General features: G+C 41.2%; 2 protein-coding genes across 2 annotated transcripts; one reads left to right on the forward strand and one right to left on the reverse strand.

Moving 5' to 3' along the window:
- The first annotated feature begins 352 nt into the window (after positions 1-352).
- LOC120037611 (endonuclease domain-containing 1 protein-like) lies at positions 353-2,912 on the forward strand. Its single transcript, XM_038983608.1, has 3 exons — positions 353-461; positions 1,080-1,448; positions 1,780-2,912. Exons 2-3 carry the CDS (start codon positions 1,089-1,091, stop codon positions 2,359-2,361), a joined length of 942 nt encoding a protein of 313 aa, XP_038839536.1. The 5' UTR covers positions 353-461; positions 1,080-1,088; the 3' UTR covers positions 2,362-2,912.
- A 14,189-nt stretch (positions 2,913-17,101) lies between these two features.
- Positions 17,102-18,721, reverse strand: LOC120037615 (probable E3 ubiquitin-protein ligase HERC4). Its single transcript, XM_038983611.1, has 4 exons — positions 18,458-18,721; positions 18,025-18,208; positions 17,614-17,716; positions 17,102-17,499 (listed from the first exon to the last, which is right to left on the reverse strand). The coding sequence occupies exons 1-4, from the start codon at positions 18,523-18,525 to the stop codon at positions 17,288-17,290; spliced, it is 567 nt and encodes a 188-aa protein (XP_038839539.1). The 5' UTR covers positions 18,526-18,721; the 3' UTR covers positions 17,102-17,287.
- Positions 18,722-19,378: the final 657 nt, after the last annotated feature.

Below are 19,378 nucleotides of genomic sequence, written 5' to 3' on the forward strand. Positions count from 1 at the left end.
AGAAACTACATTAAAGAGTCAAACTTTTATTAAATGAATCATTTGAAATGTCATGGCATAACTGGGTATGTAACAATGTCACATGGATATTTTAATTTAATTCAGAAAAAGCCTTTTCAGGGTTAAAATAGTCATATACATTTTTGTCTTAAAAAAATATATTAAAACAAGTAATCGAATACTAACGTCCATTCGGATATTCGATAACCGTGCACATCCCGAGCAGAAAAATATAGATATTTATGACATAGAATTAGGCATAATGATTATGGATCTAGATTGCAAGAAAAAGTGTGAGTGAGTGAGTGAGTGCGAGAGAGAGAGAGAGAGAGAGAGGAGAGAGAGAGAGAGAGAGAGAGATGATGTACAGTATATAGAGAGTAACAGGACGTGTTTTCTCTGATGCTACAGACCTCTGAAGGAGTGAGACAATTCAAAGGACTGTTAAACAAGTTCAGAAGGTGAGATTGAAAATCTAACAAATTATTTGGATATTCAATTTCTTATGGTTATTTCGAAAATCGATGCAATAGCGCAAAGTTCTCTGTATCGAGCACAGCAAAAACTATTTCATACAAGGAAATAAAATAGGCTAGTGGCAGCTTTAAGAAACAATACTAATGTGTCATGCAATGAAGATATGCACTTAAGGAAATATACTGCTATTCTTATCTGTATTTTTTAAAACCGCACTGTCAGTTAGTGGCTCGTAAGTAAGCATTTCACTGTAAGGTCTACTACACCTGTTGTATTCGGCGCATGTGACTAATACAATTTGATTTGATTTTCAAAACTATCTTCTGACATATTAACAATATGTTTGGAGTGTATATGATTATAGCATAATTAACCTTACAGCAACACGATCATTTAGCAACCTTTGACCAGAAATGAGAAGCAGGAAGTCAACCTCTAGATGGTGGGCAACTACAGTAAACAGGAACTATATTGTTTCAGGAACTTGGGTGGTTTTCATAACCTGACTTGAGTTGATTCTAGTGACTAATTGTGACCTTAAACAGTCATAATGTAAAGGTAACATTGCAATATAGGTTCATCTGTGACGTTTTTCTCCACAGGGGCACAGCATGGTGACTCTGTCCCTCTTGTCCCTCTGTCTCCTCTCCTTGTTGGGGGTCAGAGGGGAAGTGGCTCCAAATTTCGACAACTGCGAAGATTCTTTCTTCAGAAATACGCCAGTGTCTGGTCTGAAAATAGCTCTCCCCACTCCGATCGAGCCCAACACACAGGGCTTAGTGAATCCTGCGAAATGTCTCTCTGCTTACAATGCTGCCTCTCCTGCATACATCTGTCAGAGAAACGGTAACAACTATTACTTTGCCACTCTGTATGACCATGGCAGGAGGATCCCTCTGTACTCTGCCTATCAAATGGATATCGAAGGGGTCCCTGGCAGAGAGGGGTCCATAGTTTATTATGAACCACAGGTTTGCATATTTCATTTTCATTATCACCTTTTTTAAATGTCCTATAAATTCAGTGCAGCAGCCATTTAATGTGACTGGCACAACTACAGAATGATATAACACATTAGTTTAGTTCAAATATTTGCAGTAGAACAGGACATTAGCTGTAGAGCAGGTTAGAAAATGATTGTATTCATGCAATAAGCACTAGAAGGTACTATTTCGTATATTGTAATTTCAGACTAAATAGCAGTAGCCTAGAATACCAGTAATAATAACAATGAGTTGTATTTGACTGCTACCGCAAAGCTTGAAGTGGAGTGGCTAATTTGTAAATGTTTGTATTTTTCAGCTTGTGCATCCTGACCTACCACCAGAGCAAATGGATAAGATAGAATCCTCGCGTGAGATCGGGAAATACAACCAAAACAATGAATGCTTAGAACGCTCTCCACAATACCAACGGAAATACAAGCTGGGCTGGAGTCAGGCTCTCAATGAAAACTTTGGCTCGTATGACCGCGGGCACCTAAACCCCGCAGGACACCATAAAGAAGATGCATCCAAAGCCACCATGACCCATACCAACGTAGCTCCGCAAGATAGGAAGATGAACAAGGGGCCGTGGAACCGGTATGAGACGAGGCTGAAGGATGTTTTGAGTGCAGGCTGTAGTAAGATGTATGTGGTGACAGGGGTGGTCCCAGGCGACACGTGGGTAGACCAGAACAAGCGAGTCAATGTTCCGAGTCACTACTGGAATGCCTACTGCTGCACCGACAACAATGACAACCCTCTCAGATCTGGAGGTGCCTTGGGTCCTAACACAAATCTCAGTGTTGTTACAGAGTATAACTCTGTTACAGACCTTGAGACTGAGCTTAGAAGGCTACTGAATGTTGACAACAATTTCAACATTTTTAATGGCTGTTAGTCCAACATAGATGTGGACGTGTCTAATATATCTGGTATGATTGTTTTGGATTTTTAATTAATGCTTAGGCTCTTACGTTTGTTGTTACTGTTTAGTATAGGCCTACTGTATAATGATGTTTTTGAACCTATAGATTATATTGATGTAGGTCAGTGGCTTTCAAACCTCTCCTCGGGGACCTCCAGATGTTTCACAATTTAGCTCATCTGATTCACCTATTCAATGGCTTGATTATTAGTTGAGTCAGGTGTGCTAACTGTGGAATAGTTCAAATACAAGGAATGGCTGGGGGTCCCTGAGAAGAAGGAAAACCCCTGATTTAGGCTACATCAATATTTTAAACAAATCCCTGACCATAAATATGATCCAATTTATCAAATTTGTGCTTAAAATGTATTACAATTTAAAAACAGGTCCTTAGGACGGCTCATAATAATTATTTGTAAAGTATATGTTTGATTGTTTTGTCACACAGAGTTGCGCTCTCAACTCTTTGCGAATGCTTGTTGCTATGAATCTTTAACCCAATAAAGCTTGACTTGCAATGCAAATTGTGGAAGGATGAAATGTATACATCGACATAAATATAGAGATATTTTCCACATACTGTCTGTGAACTGGTTGGTACTTTTTGTCAAAAGAGATTGGATGAAGGCAGCAATACTGTGGGTGGACATTGGGTCTCGGTAACCTCTCGTGGTCGATTAAGTACATAAACTGGGAAGGAGTATAACAGGGTTTCCCAAACTCGGTCCTGGGGCCCCTCTTGGGTGCACATTTAGTTTTTTTGCCATCGCACTACACAGTGGTTTCAAAACGTGCACCCAGGCGGGATCCCAGAACCAAGTTTGTGAAACCCTGGAGTATAAAAAGGCTACACACTGGGCCATGAGCAGTATGCAAATGTTGTGGAACGTTGCAGACAGAAATGCCATAGCATCACAGGAAGCTGCTGAGGTGAGGACGGCTCATAATAATGGCTGGAATGAGGTGAATGGTATCAAACGCATTAAAATCATGTATTTGATGTGTTCGATAGCATTCCTTTAATTCCGTTCCAGCCATTACAATGAGCCTGTCCTCCCCAATTAAGGTATTACTGGCAGACTGTCATAGATAGAGATGCCTCGATTCATGATTCAGTCGAACAACTCCGTCGATTCTATTTCATTCCCATCTACTCTAATAAAAACCAAAACTGATTAGTAAAATATGTATCGCATATTGTAGCCCTATGCAGTGCCAATGTTACACTCTTATCTGTCCAACTTCCAGAGTCTGACTCTGTATGTTTGTTCATTCCATCTAGATTTTTTTTATATCAGGCAAAACACCAAAACCCTAAATCACTACTGACAACCATTGCACGGCTTGGTAAAACTGCACTAGGCCCATTGCCAACACAAACTACGTTTTAAGGGGGAAAAATGATACCATTTTGTTTGTTATTTCCTCCTCCAGTCAGGAGATTGATTGTACATTTATTTTGCACCGCTCGCGCATGCGACGCGGGCGGCGTGTTCAGCATGTCAGGCAAAGGTAATGGACATGGTTCCTAATGCCGTGGATGACCAGTACACTCACTGTCGGGAGCAGATGTTGAAGAAGGTTGTGGAAGGGGGTCTGCTGGAAGAAGAACTGAAAGGCAGTATAGAGTATCGTTCTGCCTGGCAGGCAAAGCCGTGTACAAAGTTAATCCCGGGAGGCGTCAAACAACACTCAGATGCATTGGTGGCTTATGGACATGGGAGAAATGTGTCCAGAAAGATTTAACGATGCAGTGGGAATGTCAATGTCTACAACGGCGACTTCCGGTTCAAATCCCTCCACTTCCTGCAAATGGATGCCATGAAGCTTTTGAATACAGAACTGCCAAACTGTGTTTCGTGGCTCAAGCAAAAAATATGAGGCACAAGTAGGGTCAGAAGTGCGATTTGGGAGGTTTACCACAACCAAGGCCAAACGTTCCGATGCGGAGGAAGCTGCTTCAGACAGTGGGATCCGTTTCAGCATCACTTCCTGCACTGTAGTCAACATGGATGAGTACACTTGCTTCTCAGACAGCATTGATCAGCTGATATCCCCAGCAGAGGTGTTTAGGGTGTCTGAGGTAAACAATGTAAGAAATAAAGATTACGAGTACAGAGAGACCATTTTGACAAGTTCAAGGACTCACACCATTGACAGCATCCACGACTGTTACCTCTTCCCCAGGTGAGGCCAGGTTATGTAAACGAAAAGATATGACAACATTAAACTACCAAACAGGTGTAGACGACACAAGAGTCAATTGTTTTTAAAATGTCTACCTTATTCTTTGGAGAATGAAAGTGTGTCTATGTCTGTTTGTCTCACCATATCTCCTACAAGTACGAGTCCTCCATCAATCATCCCCAAAGGCTCCTCTACTCAATGACTTGGCAGTAGCCTGTCTGTTCTTGTGGTTGTATCTCTCTCTATCTCCGGTAAAGAAGTCAATGGAACGCAGACCGTGGGGGATAGAAGGACGCACATTCAACCAATCTGATCTAACAAAATAGATATTTGTCAAACCGTCATTTTTTATGTATTGCAACATGCCCACAATGTGGTTACTAAAGTCTGATTTGGATGTATTTGTCTGTTTTCGTTGCATAACATTTAGAAATAGTCCCTTTTCAGGTTTAGTAGAAGTGACTGCTAAAGGCTAACTCCCATTCATATAGACTGGTAGCATAGCTAGCATAGAAAAATCGATTGTGGTCGTCAGTCGGTTTTAACTGTAATGCAGTTTCTTGGTGACGATGACATCAACATGTATTCGGGTTGACATCCATACCAACATTATACTCAGATTTGACCTCAACATAGTGTGAAACACACATAAACAATAGCCTAAATGTAGGCTAATTTTGCTGGTGGCCATTGAGGAGATTCTGGATCTTTTCCCCACGGCAGTATTCCCCCCATACGTTTTCATGGCGTTTCCATTGTTTTGGTTGAGTTCCATGGGCCTTTTTACCACATCTATTGAAAAGGACACACACACACACACTCACATGTAATATCAATGCACACAGACACAGATATTCATCAAATGTGACAAAGCGCCAACCTGTCAAATCCCTCTTAGCATAATGATATTCTCTTTAAAATTCATTTCTTAGCATTTTTTTTTTTGTAATTAAAAAAGATTATGGTGAATAGATAATATTAAATAAGATGTTTTAAACAATGTGGTATGCATTTAGCAAATATTTTGGTATCACAATTGAGTGCGAGTGGTGTCCAGTTTTCATAGATGTATTTTAATTTCCCTCTTGTTTTGATATCAAGCAAAGCAATAAGATTAGTATTTTTGAGTGTTGGATAGTCCACCTTTGGTATATATGCATTGAGATGGGGTGGGAAGGAGTGATTGATTTATTAAATGGATTAGATCATTAAAAGTAGTAAGCTTCTCCAGCTGGAAACGACTTTACAAACATTGGGGTGATAAGCATGTACATTGAATTAATGATGTAAGGCTCATAACCTGACAGTCCAGACAAACAGTATGTATGACCTCGTAATATTTAGGTTGTGTAATATGTCTGAGGGAAAATGACTGTCATCCCTATGAGGGATGTGGACAGAGAGTGCCCTTTCTCCAAGCTCAAACCATGCTCAGAATCACAGTAGCACTAGCCTTTAGGTCTTAGTTACAAAGTTTTTGCACTGACTCAATCACAGCTGGAGCAACACATGTTTTGGCTAATATTTCATTCTTATCCTGGAACCTGCATGTTGTGCCCGCTTTTGTTCCAGCACCAGCTCACTGGATACAACTAATCAACCGATCATAAAACCCTTGATTAGTTGAATCAGATGTTTTAGTACTGGACTGGAACTAAAACCTGCACACTGTCCCCTGGACCAGAATTGAAGAACAATTAATTTGAGTGTTGCCTCATTGAAGCACATGGGGGTTTCTGCAAAGAAGAGTTGAGGTCAAGCCTGCCTTACAACTGTGGTGCAAATATCAATACGCACAGGACCTGGTATAACTGACGTAACTGACTCTTCTGGGAATTACGGTTTCAACTTGTTCACCCCTTTTTTTCTAAAACATATGCCAATCACTTGCTGGTTTTAACTATGCTACTCTGTATTATCTGTCGTCAATACTCCTCTATGCCACACCCTGCTGCCGGCTACATTAGATAAACACAGAATGATCCACAAGCCATATTACTATACCCACATACACTGAGTGTACATAAACGACCGATGGCGCCGGAGGGTGGGGCTGCCGTCTTATCGGCTCTCAACCAATCATGCTATTTTGTTTGTTTTTTTGCGTTGTTCGTAACTTGTTTTGTACATAATGTTGCTGCTACCGTCTCTTATGACCGAAAAGAGCTTCTGGACATTAGAACTGGGATTATTCATCTCAAATTGGACGAGGAGTTCTTCATGGAGTCGGACGCGAGGGATATACTGCAGACACCTGACCAGGCCCCGATTCCTGGGATTCGCCAGAGAAGGAAAGGAGATCTTGAGGAAAAAGATCAGGGTGCCTTGCGAGGATCAGGCGACGAGTGGCTAGTCTGCCCTTGCCTTCCATTCTGCTAACCAACGTTCAATCGCTGGAAAATAAATGGGACGGACTGAAAGCACGTATATCTGTTTGCAATGTATGTTATTTTTCAATAACAAACTCCAAAGCAAATCCAGGGAAGAAAATGTGGTTTATTCAGAGAGGACCATTCAACATGTTATGTTGGGAGTCAGATGTTCAGTCTCCCCTATCTTCAGATTTTCCCCACCGAACAAAGGAACAGGATGCCATTTATAACCCCCCACCCTAGCCTGGGGTTAACCAATCAGAAGTCCTTGCAGGACAACTTGGCCAATGGCCAAATAACAAGTATCCCACTCCAGACTCTGGTGAACACCACTGACACCCATCTCCAAAAGGACACGGTTGATGAATCTTATGATATTCCCTATCACGTAACCATCGGATTTTAGCACACTTGATAACCTGGATGAGGATGAGAAAAATAACCAGAACTCCCACTATTGGAAGTATCATGCTGACCAAAAAATGTCCCCATGTACCGAATGTGGAAGACAACCACATGACTAAACCTAAATCATCTGGATTGGAATCATGATATTTAGCGCCGTCAGTCCTGATCTTTTGGATTAGGTCAGTTATTTCCTCAGATTTATCAGGTATGTAAGTACAGCATTCAGCACCAGTAACAGCACATGTACCCCCTTATGCGGACAGAAGATAATCAAGGGCCAAACTATTTTGCATTGCCACAGTCCGAATGGCAACCATCTCAGCAGTAATTAACTCAAGACTCTCAGACGTTCTATTAGGTAGGATTTCCAAAGATTTAGCCATATTAATAACTTCCCGTGCTAATTTAGAAATACCATAAGAGGGAAACGCAATTGCAAAGAATCTCTCAGTTTCTGTAATCACACGTTTATGGCGCTGTGAAAAAGGAGAATTCACAGAATGTACAATATATCCCAAATAACATGACCCTTACTAACACGACCCTTGCCACAACTTTGGTAACCAGGAAGAGGCATGGGATCCACAGATAAAGTAAGTCCCATTAGGAGCTATCATACCATTATTGATGATATTACCGAAGGTATTGGCATAAAAAGTAGTCCTAGTGCCATTACTGAGAATCAATTCAACAGACATTAGACATTCCGCAACCTTAGTACCGTCACAGGCAGATGGGTCTGTTGTCTGATCACACTTACTCTGTCCTATGTTGACAAATGAGTCCTGGTGCTGTTGAGACAAGTTCTGAGAGAGTGACCTATTAAAACATAACCACCCAACAAGGGCATGTGTAATAACTAGGTAAAGTGGTCGCTGATTAGTGTCATTGGTAATCTCAAATGAAGGAAGGTACTGTAGAACTAGGTACTTTCGCATGTTGATTCTTAACGTTCTCAACCAAATTAGTACCAATAATCTCCTTATACCAACTAACATCTCTCCATACACACAACATTTCATTCTGGTTAAAACTAATAACCCTTAATGGAATACCTGGCCTTGATGTGAATGGAGCATATGTACAAACCCAACAACTACTTTGATGGACTACTGTGGCATAATGTAGAGAGAGAGCTAGTAACGTATTGACGTGTCCCTCATCCTGCTTATGCATCTCTGTGTTAGAAATGGACACACCACCCACATCCTGTATTAGTAGGAAACTCACAGGGGAAATAATTTCAAACATCTTTCACTTGTCTGCAAGACAACAATATTCAATCGTCCTATTGTCAAAGTAATCATTCACAAAGTAATTTAAAAGTGACCAGCTCTTCCACCATGGTATCAGTCCCACATAGATAACTATTAGAAATTATGTTCTGACAGTCTGCAGGTAGTGAGGAATTCTTCCCTTCCACTGGTTGCACTTCACCAGTGATCTTGTATTTTTTCAGGTACAGTCCTTGAATCGAAGGATATTCCTTCAGACTGTAGATTCTCATAACCTGTAATGAAGGAAGCAAAAAAGTGAAAGTAACATGTCTTGGTTTCAAGAGAAATTTATATTTCAGATAGATTTCCCCGAGTAAGCATGTCCCAATTTTCAGGAAAACGTTGGACATTTCACCTAGATATCCCTAATATGATGACCTTGGTGGACAACACAGAAGCTTATCAGGTTCTGATCATCTTACCATGCTTCTTCACCAAAGATTGGCCCTAATGTCTCTGTCACATATTTTTATTTTTTTACCATCACCCACTGTCCTGGCACTACGTCATGTCCCCCCTCGGGAGTTAATTCCCATTAGAGAGTTGTATGCAATAGTTAAGCATGTGTCACTCATAAAGTGAACGTCTGCTTTTCTCAACTCTAACATGCCCGGTATCACATTGTCCATTGTAGTAACTACCCAGCAACTACCCATGTCCAGCCTGCCTCACACCCCCCTCCACAACGCTTGAACCGTCTTTGTATAAGATAAACTCAGGGTTTTCCAACGAATGACTCTGTAAACCCATCGGAGAGCTGATTTAAAAAAAACTCACAGCAGTCGTGTTCAAGTAATGTGGTATCTGAAGGATACATCAGAGTAGCTGGATTACATGGGGTCTTTTTCGACTATACCCATGTCCCATAGATCTTTAATCACTACTGTAGTCGCGTCCGTAGCTTCCTTGCTAATGGGATATTGTTTTGTGCAAGGTGGAGCAACACCTGTGGTTCCATATCCAAAGTTTTATATCTGTCTTCCCCCCTCTCCTGTTGCTCTCATCTTCTTGCCCGTGTACTGAGGACATATATGTTTTGCATAAGATATTGAAATACAGTGAATTCAGCACCCGTATCTACTAAAAAAATCTACTGCAAAGTTGTTAACCATCATGTTCACATATATTCCATCCGATTTCATATGTTCACCAGCTGAGATGGGACGTAGGAGGGGGTCTGTTAGTTTACCTCTACAGCATCTAGCAACCTCTGCTGCTGAGCCGGAGAGAGCTTCTTAAATTTCTGCACAAGTATTGTGTCATTGGGGCTGTTGTCTTGATTCCATCTTCCCTTAGACAGACCCTTCTTCTCCTGGCCACTTTTCATAAAATCACATTTTCTTTCCCGACATTCTCATTGCCAGTGACCAGAATTCCTGCAATAATAACATACACCAGGTTTATTTTCTACTAAACGGATAATGTTGGTTTCACTCGGAACCTGCATAACTCTGATAACCACGTCTCGTGGATGCTTAAAAGTTGTTGACCATTCATCCAACTGTTTTGGAGATGCTGATTTGTGTGATCACTGTCTCTCGAAGTTTGTCTTTACTTCCTTTTACAGCCTGTGTTCTGGTTGGCCTAAGACATCGCTCGTCACTGCTGTTAGAATCTGTTGACTCAAAAACAAGCAGTGCCGACCAGTTGCTTGAAACCTGATCTGCCTTGCACAACTCAGTGTGAGAGGGAACAGAGAGGCCACAGGTGGGGTCACGTCTGACTTTTTCACCCGTGTCTCCTGCTCTACTTTGAAATGATTATAGACAGTGAGTTTCATGTTCACATCCGGAAGAGCTCTTTTCCAGAGTGGTTTTCTCACTTAACAATAACATTACATTAACGGCAAAAGTGATATATATCACCTTTTGAGGACCCAAACCTCTTCTAGAACACAAATTGTTTCTGTAGGGCCTGGCTACCCATAACTTACGTTCACTCAAAAAGCTTTCACCCCCAAAAAAATGCTTCTCAACTAACAACTCACTTCTATACAACAAGAAAGTTTGACAAAAAAACAGAGGCCTCAAACCTTTTAATAGAGTAAGGACTCCAACCTTTTAATAGAGTAACAAAAGACTAAACTCTGAAGGACTTGAACACTTATACATCACAGATACATATCACTCATTGTATACACTATTTTAACCTGATTTGGTTCTTTTAAAATGATATTGGTCTAGACTCACCCAGCAATTCTGCCATCAATCAGGATATTAAGAGTTGAATCGCCAAAATGCACAGCCTTCTTTCCTCTGGATCAACACACAGTTGATAAGTTTTTCTTGTTGTTGTTGTTCAGACCAATTCATCCGGGTCACGGCACCAAGTTTTAGCAATTTATGCTATTCTTCAATAACACAAACTCCAAAGCAAATCAGGGGGAGAAAAATTGGTTTATTCAGAGAGGACAAATCAAGATGTTATGCTGGGAGGTAGATGTTCAGATGTTCAGTCTCCCTTGTCCTCAGATCTTCCCCACCGAACAAAGGAACTTGATGCCATTTATAACCCCCTACCCTAGCCTGGGGTTGACCAATCAGAAGTCCTTGCGGGACAACTTGGCCAGTGGCCAGATAACAAGTATCCCACTCCAGACTCAATGTACAGACCAATGGAAACGTGACCCACGTAGCACACATCACTCTGAGTTCAGGAGTGACAATCCACAGATTCTGAACAGATGTTGAACTGACACCCAACTCCTATTTACAATTCGCTATTGACCATTAGTACTCTAGTTTTTAGTCCTCTCAAACTCTGCGTTGTGTGTTTATCTTCAAAATATTCTTAAATATCCTACCAACGGGACATTAAAAACTGTAATATCTTATGTTTCATCGAGTTGTGGTTGAACGACGACAATAAGAACATACAGCTAGCGGGTTATACACTATCGGCAAGACAGAACAGCAGCCTCTGGTAAGACACGGGGCGGGGGCCTATGCATTTATTTAAACAACAGCTAGTGCACGAAATTCGAGGAAGTCTCAAAGTTTTGCTCGCCTAAAGTAGAGTATCTCATAAGCTGTAAACCACACTATCTACCTCGAGAGTTTTCATCTGTATTTTTCATAGCTGTCTACATACCATCACAATGCGAGGTTGGCAGTAAAACCGCACTCAATGAGCTGTTTCCCGCCATAAGCAAACAGGAAAACGCTCATCCAGAGGCGGCACTCCTAGTGGTCGGGAACTTTAATGCAGGGAAACTTAAATCAGTTTTACCAAATTTCTATCAGCATGTTAAATGTACAACCAGAGGGACATTTTTTATTCTAGACCACCTTTACTCCACACAGAGACGCGTACAAAGCTCTCCCTCGCCCTCCATTACTCTATCCTCCTGATTCCTGCTTACAAGCTAAAATTAAAGCAGGAAGCACCAGTGACTCGGTCTATAAATAAGTGGTCAGATGAAGCAGATGCTAAACTACAGAACTGTTTTGCTAGCACAGACTGACATGTTCCGGGATTCTTCCAATGGCATTGAGGAGTACACCACATCAGTCACTGGCTTTATCAATAAGTGCATCAAGGACGTCGTTCCCACAGTGACTGTACGTACATACCCCAACCAGAAGCCATGGATTACAGGCAACATTCACACTGAGCTAAAGGGTAGAGCTGCCTCTTTCAAGGAGCGGGACTCTAACCCGGTAGCTTATAAGAAATCCCGCTATGCCCGCCGACGAACCATCAAACAGGCAAACCGTCAATACGGGACAAAGATCGAATCGTACTACACACCGGCTCCGACGCTCGTCGGATGTGGCAGAGCTTGCAGGCTATTACAGACTACAAAGGGAAGCACAGCTGAGAGCTGCCCAGTGACAAGAGCCTACCAGACGAGCTAAATAACTTCTATGCTCGCCTCGAGGCAAGTAGCACTGAAACATGCATGAGAGGATCAGCTGTTCCAGATGACTGTGTGATCACGGTCTCCGCAGCCGATGTGAGTAAGACCTTTAAACAGGTAAACATTCACAAGGCCGCTGGGCCAGACGGATTACCAAGATGTGTACTCCGAGCATGCGCTGACCAACTGGAAAGTGTCTTCACTGACATTTTCAACCTCTCCCTATTGGAGTCTGTAATACCAACATGTTTCAAGCAGACCACATAGTCCCTGTGCCCAAGAACACTAAGGTAACCTGCCTAAATGACTACCAACCCGTAGCACTCACGTCGGTAGCCATGAAATGCTTTGAAAGGCTGGTTTTCCAGAAACCCTAGACTCACTCCAATATGCATACCACACCAACAGATCCACAGATGATGCAATCTCTATTGCACTCTACACTGCCCTTTCCCACCTGGACAAAAGGAACACATATGTGAGAATGCTATTCATTGACTACAGCTCAGCATTCAACACCATAGTGCCTTCAAAGCTCATCACTAAGCTAAGGACCCTGGGACTAAACACCTCCCTCTGCAATTGGATCCTGGACATCCTGATGGGCCGCCCCCAGGTGGTAAGGGTAGGTAACAACACATCCACCACGCTGATCCTCAACACGGGGGCCCCTCAGAGGTGCGTGCTCAGCCTCCTCCTGTACTCCCAGTTCACTCATGACTGCACGGCCAGGCACAACTCCATCACCATCATTAAGATTGCTGATGACACAACAGTGGTAGGCCTGATCACCGACAACGATGAAACAGCCTATAGGGAGGAGGTCAGAGACCTGACCGTGTTGTGCAACAACCTCTCCCTCAACGTGATCAAAGACAAAGGAGATGATAGTTGGACTACAGGAAAAGGAGGACTGAGCACGCCCCCATTCTCATCGACGGGGCTGTAGTGGAGCAGGTTGAGAGTTTCAAGTGAAGCTGAAAAGATTTGGCATGGGTCCTCAGATCCTCAAAAGTTTTTACAGCTCCACCATCGAGAGCATCCTGTGCTTAGAGGGCTACTGAGTGTTGGCAACAATTTCATATTTCATTATGATCTGGTATAATTTTGAATTCATGCTTAGTTAATAAAATACATGGAATGGCTGGAGAGGTTTGAAAACCCCTGACGTAGGCTACATCAGAATAAATGTAAAAAATCCCTGACCTTAAATATTATCCTATTGATACAATTTGTGGATAAAATGTATTAAAATGTCAAAACATATCCTTTGTTATTATTAGTTTGCTTGTTTGGTCACACAGAGTTGCGCAACCATGTCTTTGTGAATGCGTGTTGCTAAGAATCTATTACCCAATAAAGCTTGTTTTGCAAAGCAAATTGTGAAAGTAGGAAATGTGTACATCGACATATTACCGAACCATTTTTTACATGCTGTTGATGAACCTGTTGGTATTTTATGTCTAAAAAGATCGGATGAAGGCAGCAATACTGTCGGTGGAGATTTCTTTGGTCGCGGTACCCTCTAGTGGTCTATAAAGAGCACAAACTGGGAACAGATAAAAGTGCCACGGTCAGTTGCAGACATAAACGTCATAGAGATGTGGTGATTCATGACTCAGTCGAACAACTCAGTCGATTCTATTTCATTCCTATCTACTCTGGTAAAAACCAAATCGGATTGGTAAAATATGTAATGCATATTGTAGCTCTATGCAGTGCCATTGTTACACAACTCTTATCTGTCCAACTTCCAGAGTCTGACTCTGTATCTTTCTTCATTAGATTTTGATTTATTGTACCATGGTAAAACACCAAAACAATTGCAAGGGTTGGTGAATCTGCACTAGGCCCAATGCCAACCCAAACTTTTATTTGATTTTCATTTGATTTTTGTACCTTTATTTTAACAGGGAAGACATATTGAAACCTAGGCATCTTTTACAAATGTGCCCTGTATATACAACATAAATATATACTTTATACACAAACGAATATATAGATATACATTAACCTTTTGATACAGGATGCAGTGATGAGTATCAAAACTGTCATCTGTAACAAAACGAAGGGCACTATGGGAGATGGCATCCAAAGGTTTAAGAGTAGCAGCAGCTGATAACTAATATCACCATAATCAAGAACCAATCAAAAGGTTGACTGAATAATCTGCTTCCTACTGCTTAGAGAAAGGAACGGTCTGTTTCTGTAGAAAAATCTTAGCTTCTTAACCAGCTCATCTATTACTGAACAAAAATATAAACGCAACACAGGAGGTTGGTGGATCCTTAATTGGGGAGGACGGGCTCATGTTAATGGCTGGAGCGGAATTAGTGGAATGGTATCAAATACAACAAACACATGGTTTCCATAAGTTGGATGCCATTCCATTCGCTCTGTTCCAGCCATTATTATGAGCTGTCTTCCCCTCAGCAGCCTCCACTGAAACGCACCATGCAAAGTGTTGGTCCCATGTAGCGTGAGCTGAAATAAAAGATCCCAGAAATGTTCCCTATGCACAAAAAGCTTATTTCTCTAAAATTTGTTTACATCCCTGTTAGTTAGCATTTCTTCTTTCCAAGATAATCCATCCAACGGACAGATGTGGCATATCAAGAAGGTGATTAAACAGCATGATCATTACACAGGTGCATTCACCATGTGCTGGGGACACAAATATTTGCAGTTTTGTCACACAACACAATGCCACAGATGTCTAAAATGTTGATGGAGGTTGCAATTGGCATGCTGACTGCAGGAATGTCCACCAAAGCTGTTGCCAGAAAATTGAAAGTTCATATTTCTACCATAAGCCGCCTCCAACGTCATTTTAGAGAATTTGGCAGTTTGTCCAACCTGCCTTACAACTGCAGATCACATGTTTGGCGTCGTGTGGGTGAGAGGTTTGCTGATGCCAAAGTTGTGAACAGAGTACCCCATGAGGCAAATAGATACTGACTGGTTTTCTAATCCACGCCCACAGTTTGTTTTAAGGTATCTTTATTCCCAGTCATGTGAAATCCATAGATTAGGGCCTAATGAATTAAATTAAATTAACTGATTTCCTTATATGAACTGTATCCCAGTAAAATCGTTGGAATTGTTGCATGTTGTGTTTATAGTTTTGGTCAGTATAACTGACCTGTGACTTCTGTGCGATGACAAGACTGGTGTGTTAGCCCTCTGAGCTAAAGCCTAGGCATTAACCTTAGATACACCTCTTCAGATCTCAGGCAAGGTTACTCATCACATAAGTGTGGTTTACTAAAACACGTTAGTTTCATATACCCTAGTGCAACATACAACTTATTCATGGTCCCTGAAACTACTGAATCCTGAACACGTACGTTATTTCTAGACTTTTTAAAAATGCTTTTCCTTTGTTTTGTTTTAATCACTAGGGCCAGGTGTGGATCAACGGTTTCAACCTGGGCTGCTACTGGCCCGCGGCCCACAGCCCACAGTTAACCTTGTACATGAACTGTGTACTTGTAGCCTCCTGAGCACTGCCGCGCCCAACAATGTGACCATCCTGGAGCTGGACCCATGCACCCCCTGGCCATGTACGGTGGAGTTCACCAACAACTCGTTCCTGAACGCCATTGTTAAATCTGACCACAAACACCAGAGGGCGCTGTTACATAAAGATCTCTTATGATGAGCACTGATCAAAAATATACTTACTGTATTTATCTGGAACACAGGTCGGTGGCACCTTAATTGGGGAGGATGGGCTTGTGGTAATTAGTGGAGCGGAATCAGTGGAATGGTATGAAATACATCAAACACTCCGTTCCACCCATTATTATGAGCCGTCCTCCCCTCAGCAGCCTCCACTGATCTGGAAGTGATCTATTTTGCACTGATCTTTTAAAAATCAAAGAGTAATGTTTGTAATTGAATCACGGGTGACTGTACCTTTAACATGACCTTTATATAGTGTCTTAAAACCCGATACGACTTTGTTCACATGAGCGTCTCTATTCAAAGGGAATTAAGAATGCGTCATTTGAACAGTATGTATGTCTTTTTGGAAATGGAATCAAGTTCAAGAAGGAAAATTACTAATTTAGAAGAGCTATGAACTTGAGTAGTACTCTAAATATAAGTTGAGGTCAGTAATGCTCAAATCATGAGCCTGGAGGTTTTATTTCTATGTCAAGGCACTATACAACCCAAAATACGCCTTTTAAAGGCATTTTCTCCGATGTTCACTGAGATCACATTCATGGTAACGCTGGTATGTCTGCTCAAGTGTAAATGACCTTTAAAAGTATCTTATAGTGCGCTGCGCTATAGAGCGCCTTGAGTTAAATCCTGCCCTATATTGTGAATTGAGGAACATGGTTGAGAAGGATGTGTGCCAAATGATCTGTACCTTATTGTGTGCCACCCAACTGCAGGGATATTATGTTTTCATTGATTTCTGTAATGAACCATTTGGTGGGTCTTGAAAATGAATAGTTCTTGTGTTCAACTGAAAACCTGATATGCTTCCTTTTAACAATTAGATTATTTCAAATACTTTTGGATTTCCTTGTATCTTGGTTGTTATCATTTTTGTTCATGTGTTGTTTAATGTGCAGGCACAAACCATGCTGTACTTTTTGATTTATAAATGTTTTAATAAAATTTGTGGAATGCAATATGATAATGTCATAGTACCGCACAGATCTCAAGTTAGGATTTGAAATACAACCCTACATTAAAACAATCCAAATCTTAAACCCAACTATGGAACAATGAAAATATGAACACAGGAGAGGAGTATATACAGCAGCAACATTATATACCCATTATTCATTCCAGAAGCCTCTGTTGTGGCCAACAGCCTCTATAAGCCTGCTCTGTAGTATCTCTTTGGAGGGGTAGATGGGCAGCTGCAACAGAGAGTGACAGGTCAGCGCCTCTGGGAAATGCTGTTGGGAGGAGTTGAGAAGGGGTTGGACCCGCATCCTGATCTGGTTCATACCCAGGATGGGCACACGATCACAGCCAGTCAGGAACACTGAAGGGGCAAAGGTGGTAAAAGGGAGAGGGCAGTGAATGACAGAACAGAACTTTATTCTCAGTAGCCTACGTTATTGGTTCATCTGTTACAATGAAAATGTTCCATACATACACAGGAATGCTTTCTTTTGATCCTCTGTCAGTTCCTCAAACACCTCCCAGAATGTGACGATGTTGGGATGCCCAGCATGGTACTCTCCTTCATACACAGTGTTCTAGTTTGGGGGGAAATGCCCTCAATTAATATGGTGAAGCAATAGACACTTAACAACATTCAAACTACTTGTCAAATCAATGTATCAAAACAACATTTTAGCTAGGTTTCAGAACATGTTCACCATGAATCCCAAATCAACCCCTGGACACTTGTTTTTTAGGCTCCATCTTGCCCTCTGATAGGCTACGTGACATTTCTGCATATATTATATGTTTTACTTGTTTAATGCTCTCAGATGTAGACAATTGGCTAGGGGTAGATTTGGGATTGAGCTTCAGTCATGTCGTAACAAAACATGGTTCTGACCTGTTTCAGCGTCTCCCAGTCGAAATTCTCCTTCCCCACCATCACTCCCCTCAGTTCCTCTGGCTGGAAGAACTCCACCACGTCCTTGTCACACACCTTGAAGAAGCCTTTCCTGAATTCTTCAAACACCACCTCTACTGACTGGTTGAAGATGTAGTTCACATAGGTGTCAACAAACTCCTTCCTGTCAAAAGAATGACAGACAGAGTCAGATATCCATTGAGTTGTAGCTAGTATAGGTGGAATCAATTCAAGGAATGAGAAGCATCATTTACTTTCCATTATGATTTCTCCATTCATACAATTACATTTCAACGTGAGATGATATTGCCAAAATGGAATTGACCCCAATCCTGGTAGCTGTAGCAATGGAAATATGTGTCATACTGTAAACCTTGTATTTTGTCAGTTGTAAATATTGCTATAATCTTACTTATTAGCACTTGTGACAAGTTTTCCAGTTTCTTTGGGATCAAGTTCCACCGCTACATCACCCCACATCACCTATAATAGTGAGTAATGAAAATAGTGAGGTAAATGAACAATGATAACACTGCAGACTGAGGGTATGGACAAATAGATGGGAGTGATCTGCGAGAGACATACACACTAAAATAATATAACTGATCTAATGTTCAGTAATTCATACCACTTCACTTCAATGTAGGATCTTAATTTGAGCCAATTTGATACAGCAGGAAAATAATCCTGCAGCAACTGGAAATGTGAATTATGTGTATTATAATTAATGGACAATTTTTTGTAGGGGTTGATAGATTTTTCGTAAGGGCAAATCAAGTCTGTCATTTTAAAGTGTAAATTACTAACTTTAGGAAGCCTTTTAAAACCTTGAATACACGACAAGTTTGCATTTCTTGCTGTGTGGGAAAATTGTCAGCAACAAAAGAGTGTTCAAATTAAAATCCTACATCTGTATTATGTTACATTTTATTTGTTCATCGATCAAACTGTTTGAATGCAATACATACTGAAGAAAGTCATGTCCATGTTTTCAACATCATCATCAGGGTAATCCAATATGTACTTGCAAACTCCTTCAAAAGCATTGAAAATAGTATGTGACAATAGATGTGACAATTATAAATCGGCAATCAATAAATCATGATGCTTTCATAAATGAAAAACGATTTATCCAAATAATGAATAATTGCTTATCCACACAGAGCAAGTGCCCTGCCCCTGAGATGCAATAAAATGCATTGAGATGCAATTTCTTAATCGGACCTTGGTGTCCTTATAACAAATACACCTGCCTGTACTGTAATACATTAATGACTAAGGGATAACAATATATTATGGTCTGAACTTACCCTGCTTCAATGGGGCTAAACTC

Source organism: Salvelinus namaycush, unplaced genomic scaffold (genome assembly GCF_016432855.1).
Source record: "Salvelinus namaycush isolate Seneca unplaced genomic scaffold, SaNama_1.0 Scaffold1776, whole genome shotgun sequence".
NCBI lineage: Eukaryota > Metazoa > Chordata > Actinopteri > Salmoniformes > Salmonidae > Salvelinus > Salvelinus namaycush.

Bases quoted from the DNA above. Each gene is read 5' to 3' on its own strand.
- LOC120037615 (XM_038983611.1), bottom strand. From the start codon at position 18,525: ATGTGGGGTGATGTAGCGGTGGAACTTGATCCCAAAGAAACTGGAAAA. The intron at 17,717-18,024 runs GTCAGAACCATG...CCCCCAAACTAG, and splicing joins ACTGGGAGACGCTGAAACAG to AACACTGTGTATGAAGGAGA. The intron at 17,500-17,613 runs GTATGTATGGAA...TTGCCCCTTCAG, and splicing joins TCAAAAGAAAGCATTCCTGT to TGTTCCTGACTGGCTGTGAT.
- LOC120037611 (XM_038983608.1), top strand. From the start codon at position 1,089: ATGGTGACTCTGTCCCTCTTGTCCCTCTGTCTCCTCTCCTTGTTGGGG. The intron at 1,449-1,779 runs GTTTGCATATTT...TGTATTTTTCAG, and splicing joins TAGTTTATTATGAACCACAG to CTTGTGCATCCTGACCTACC.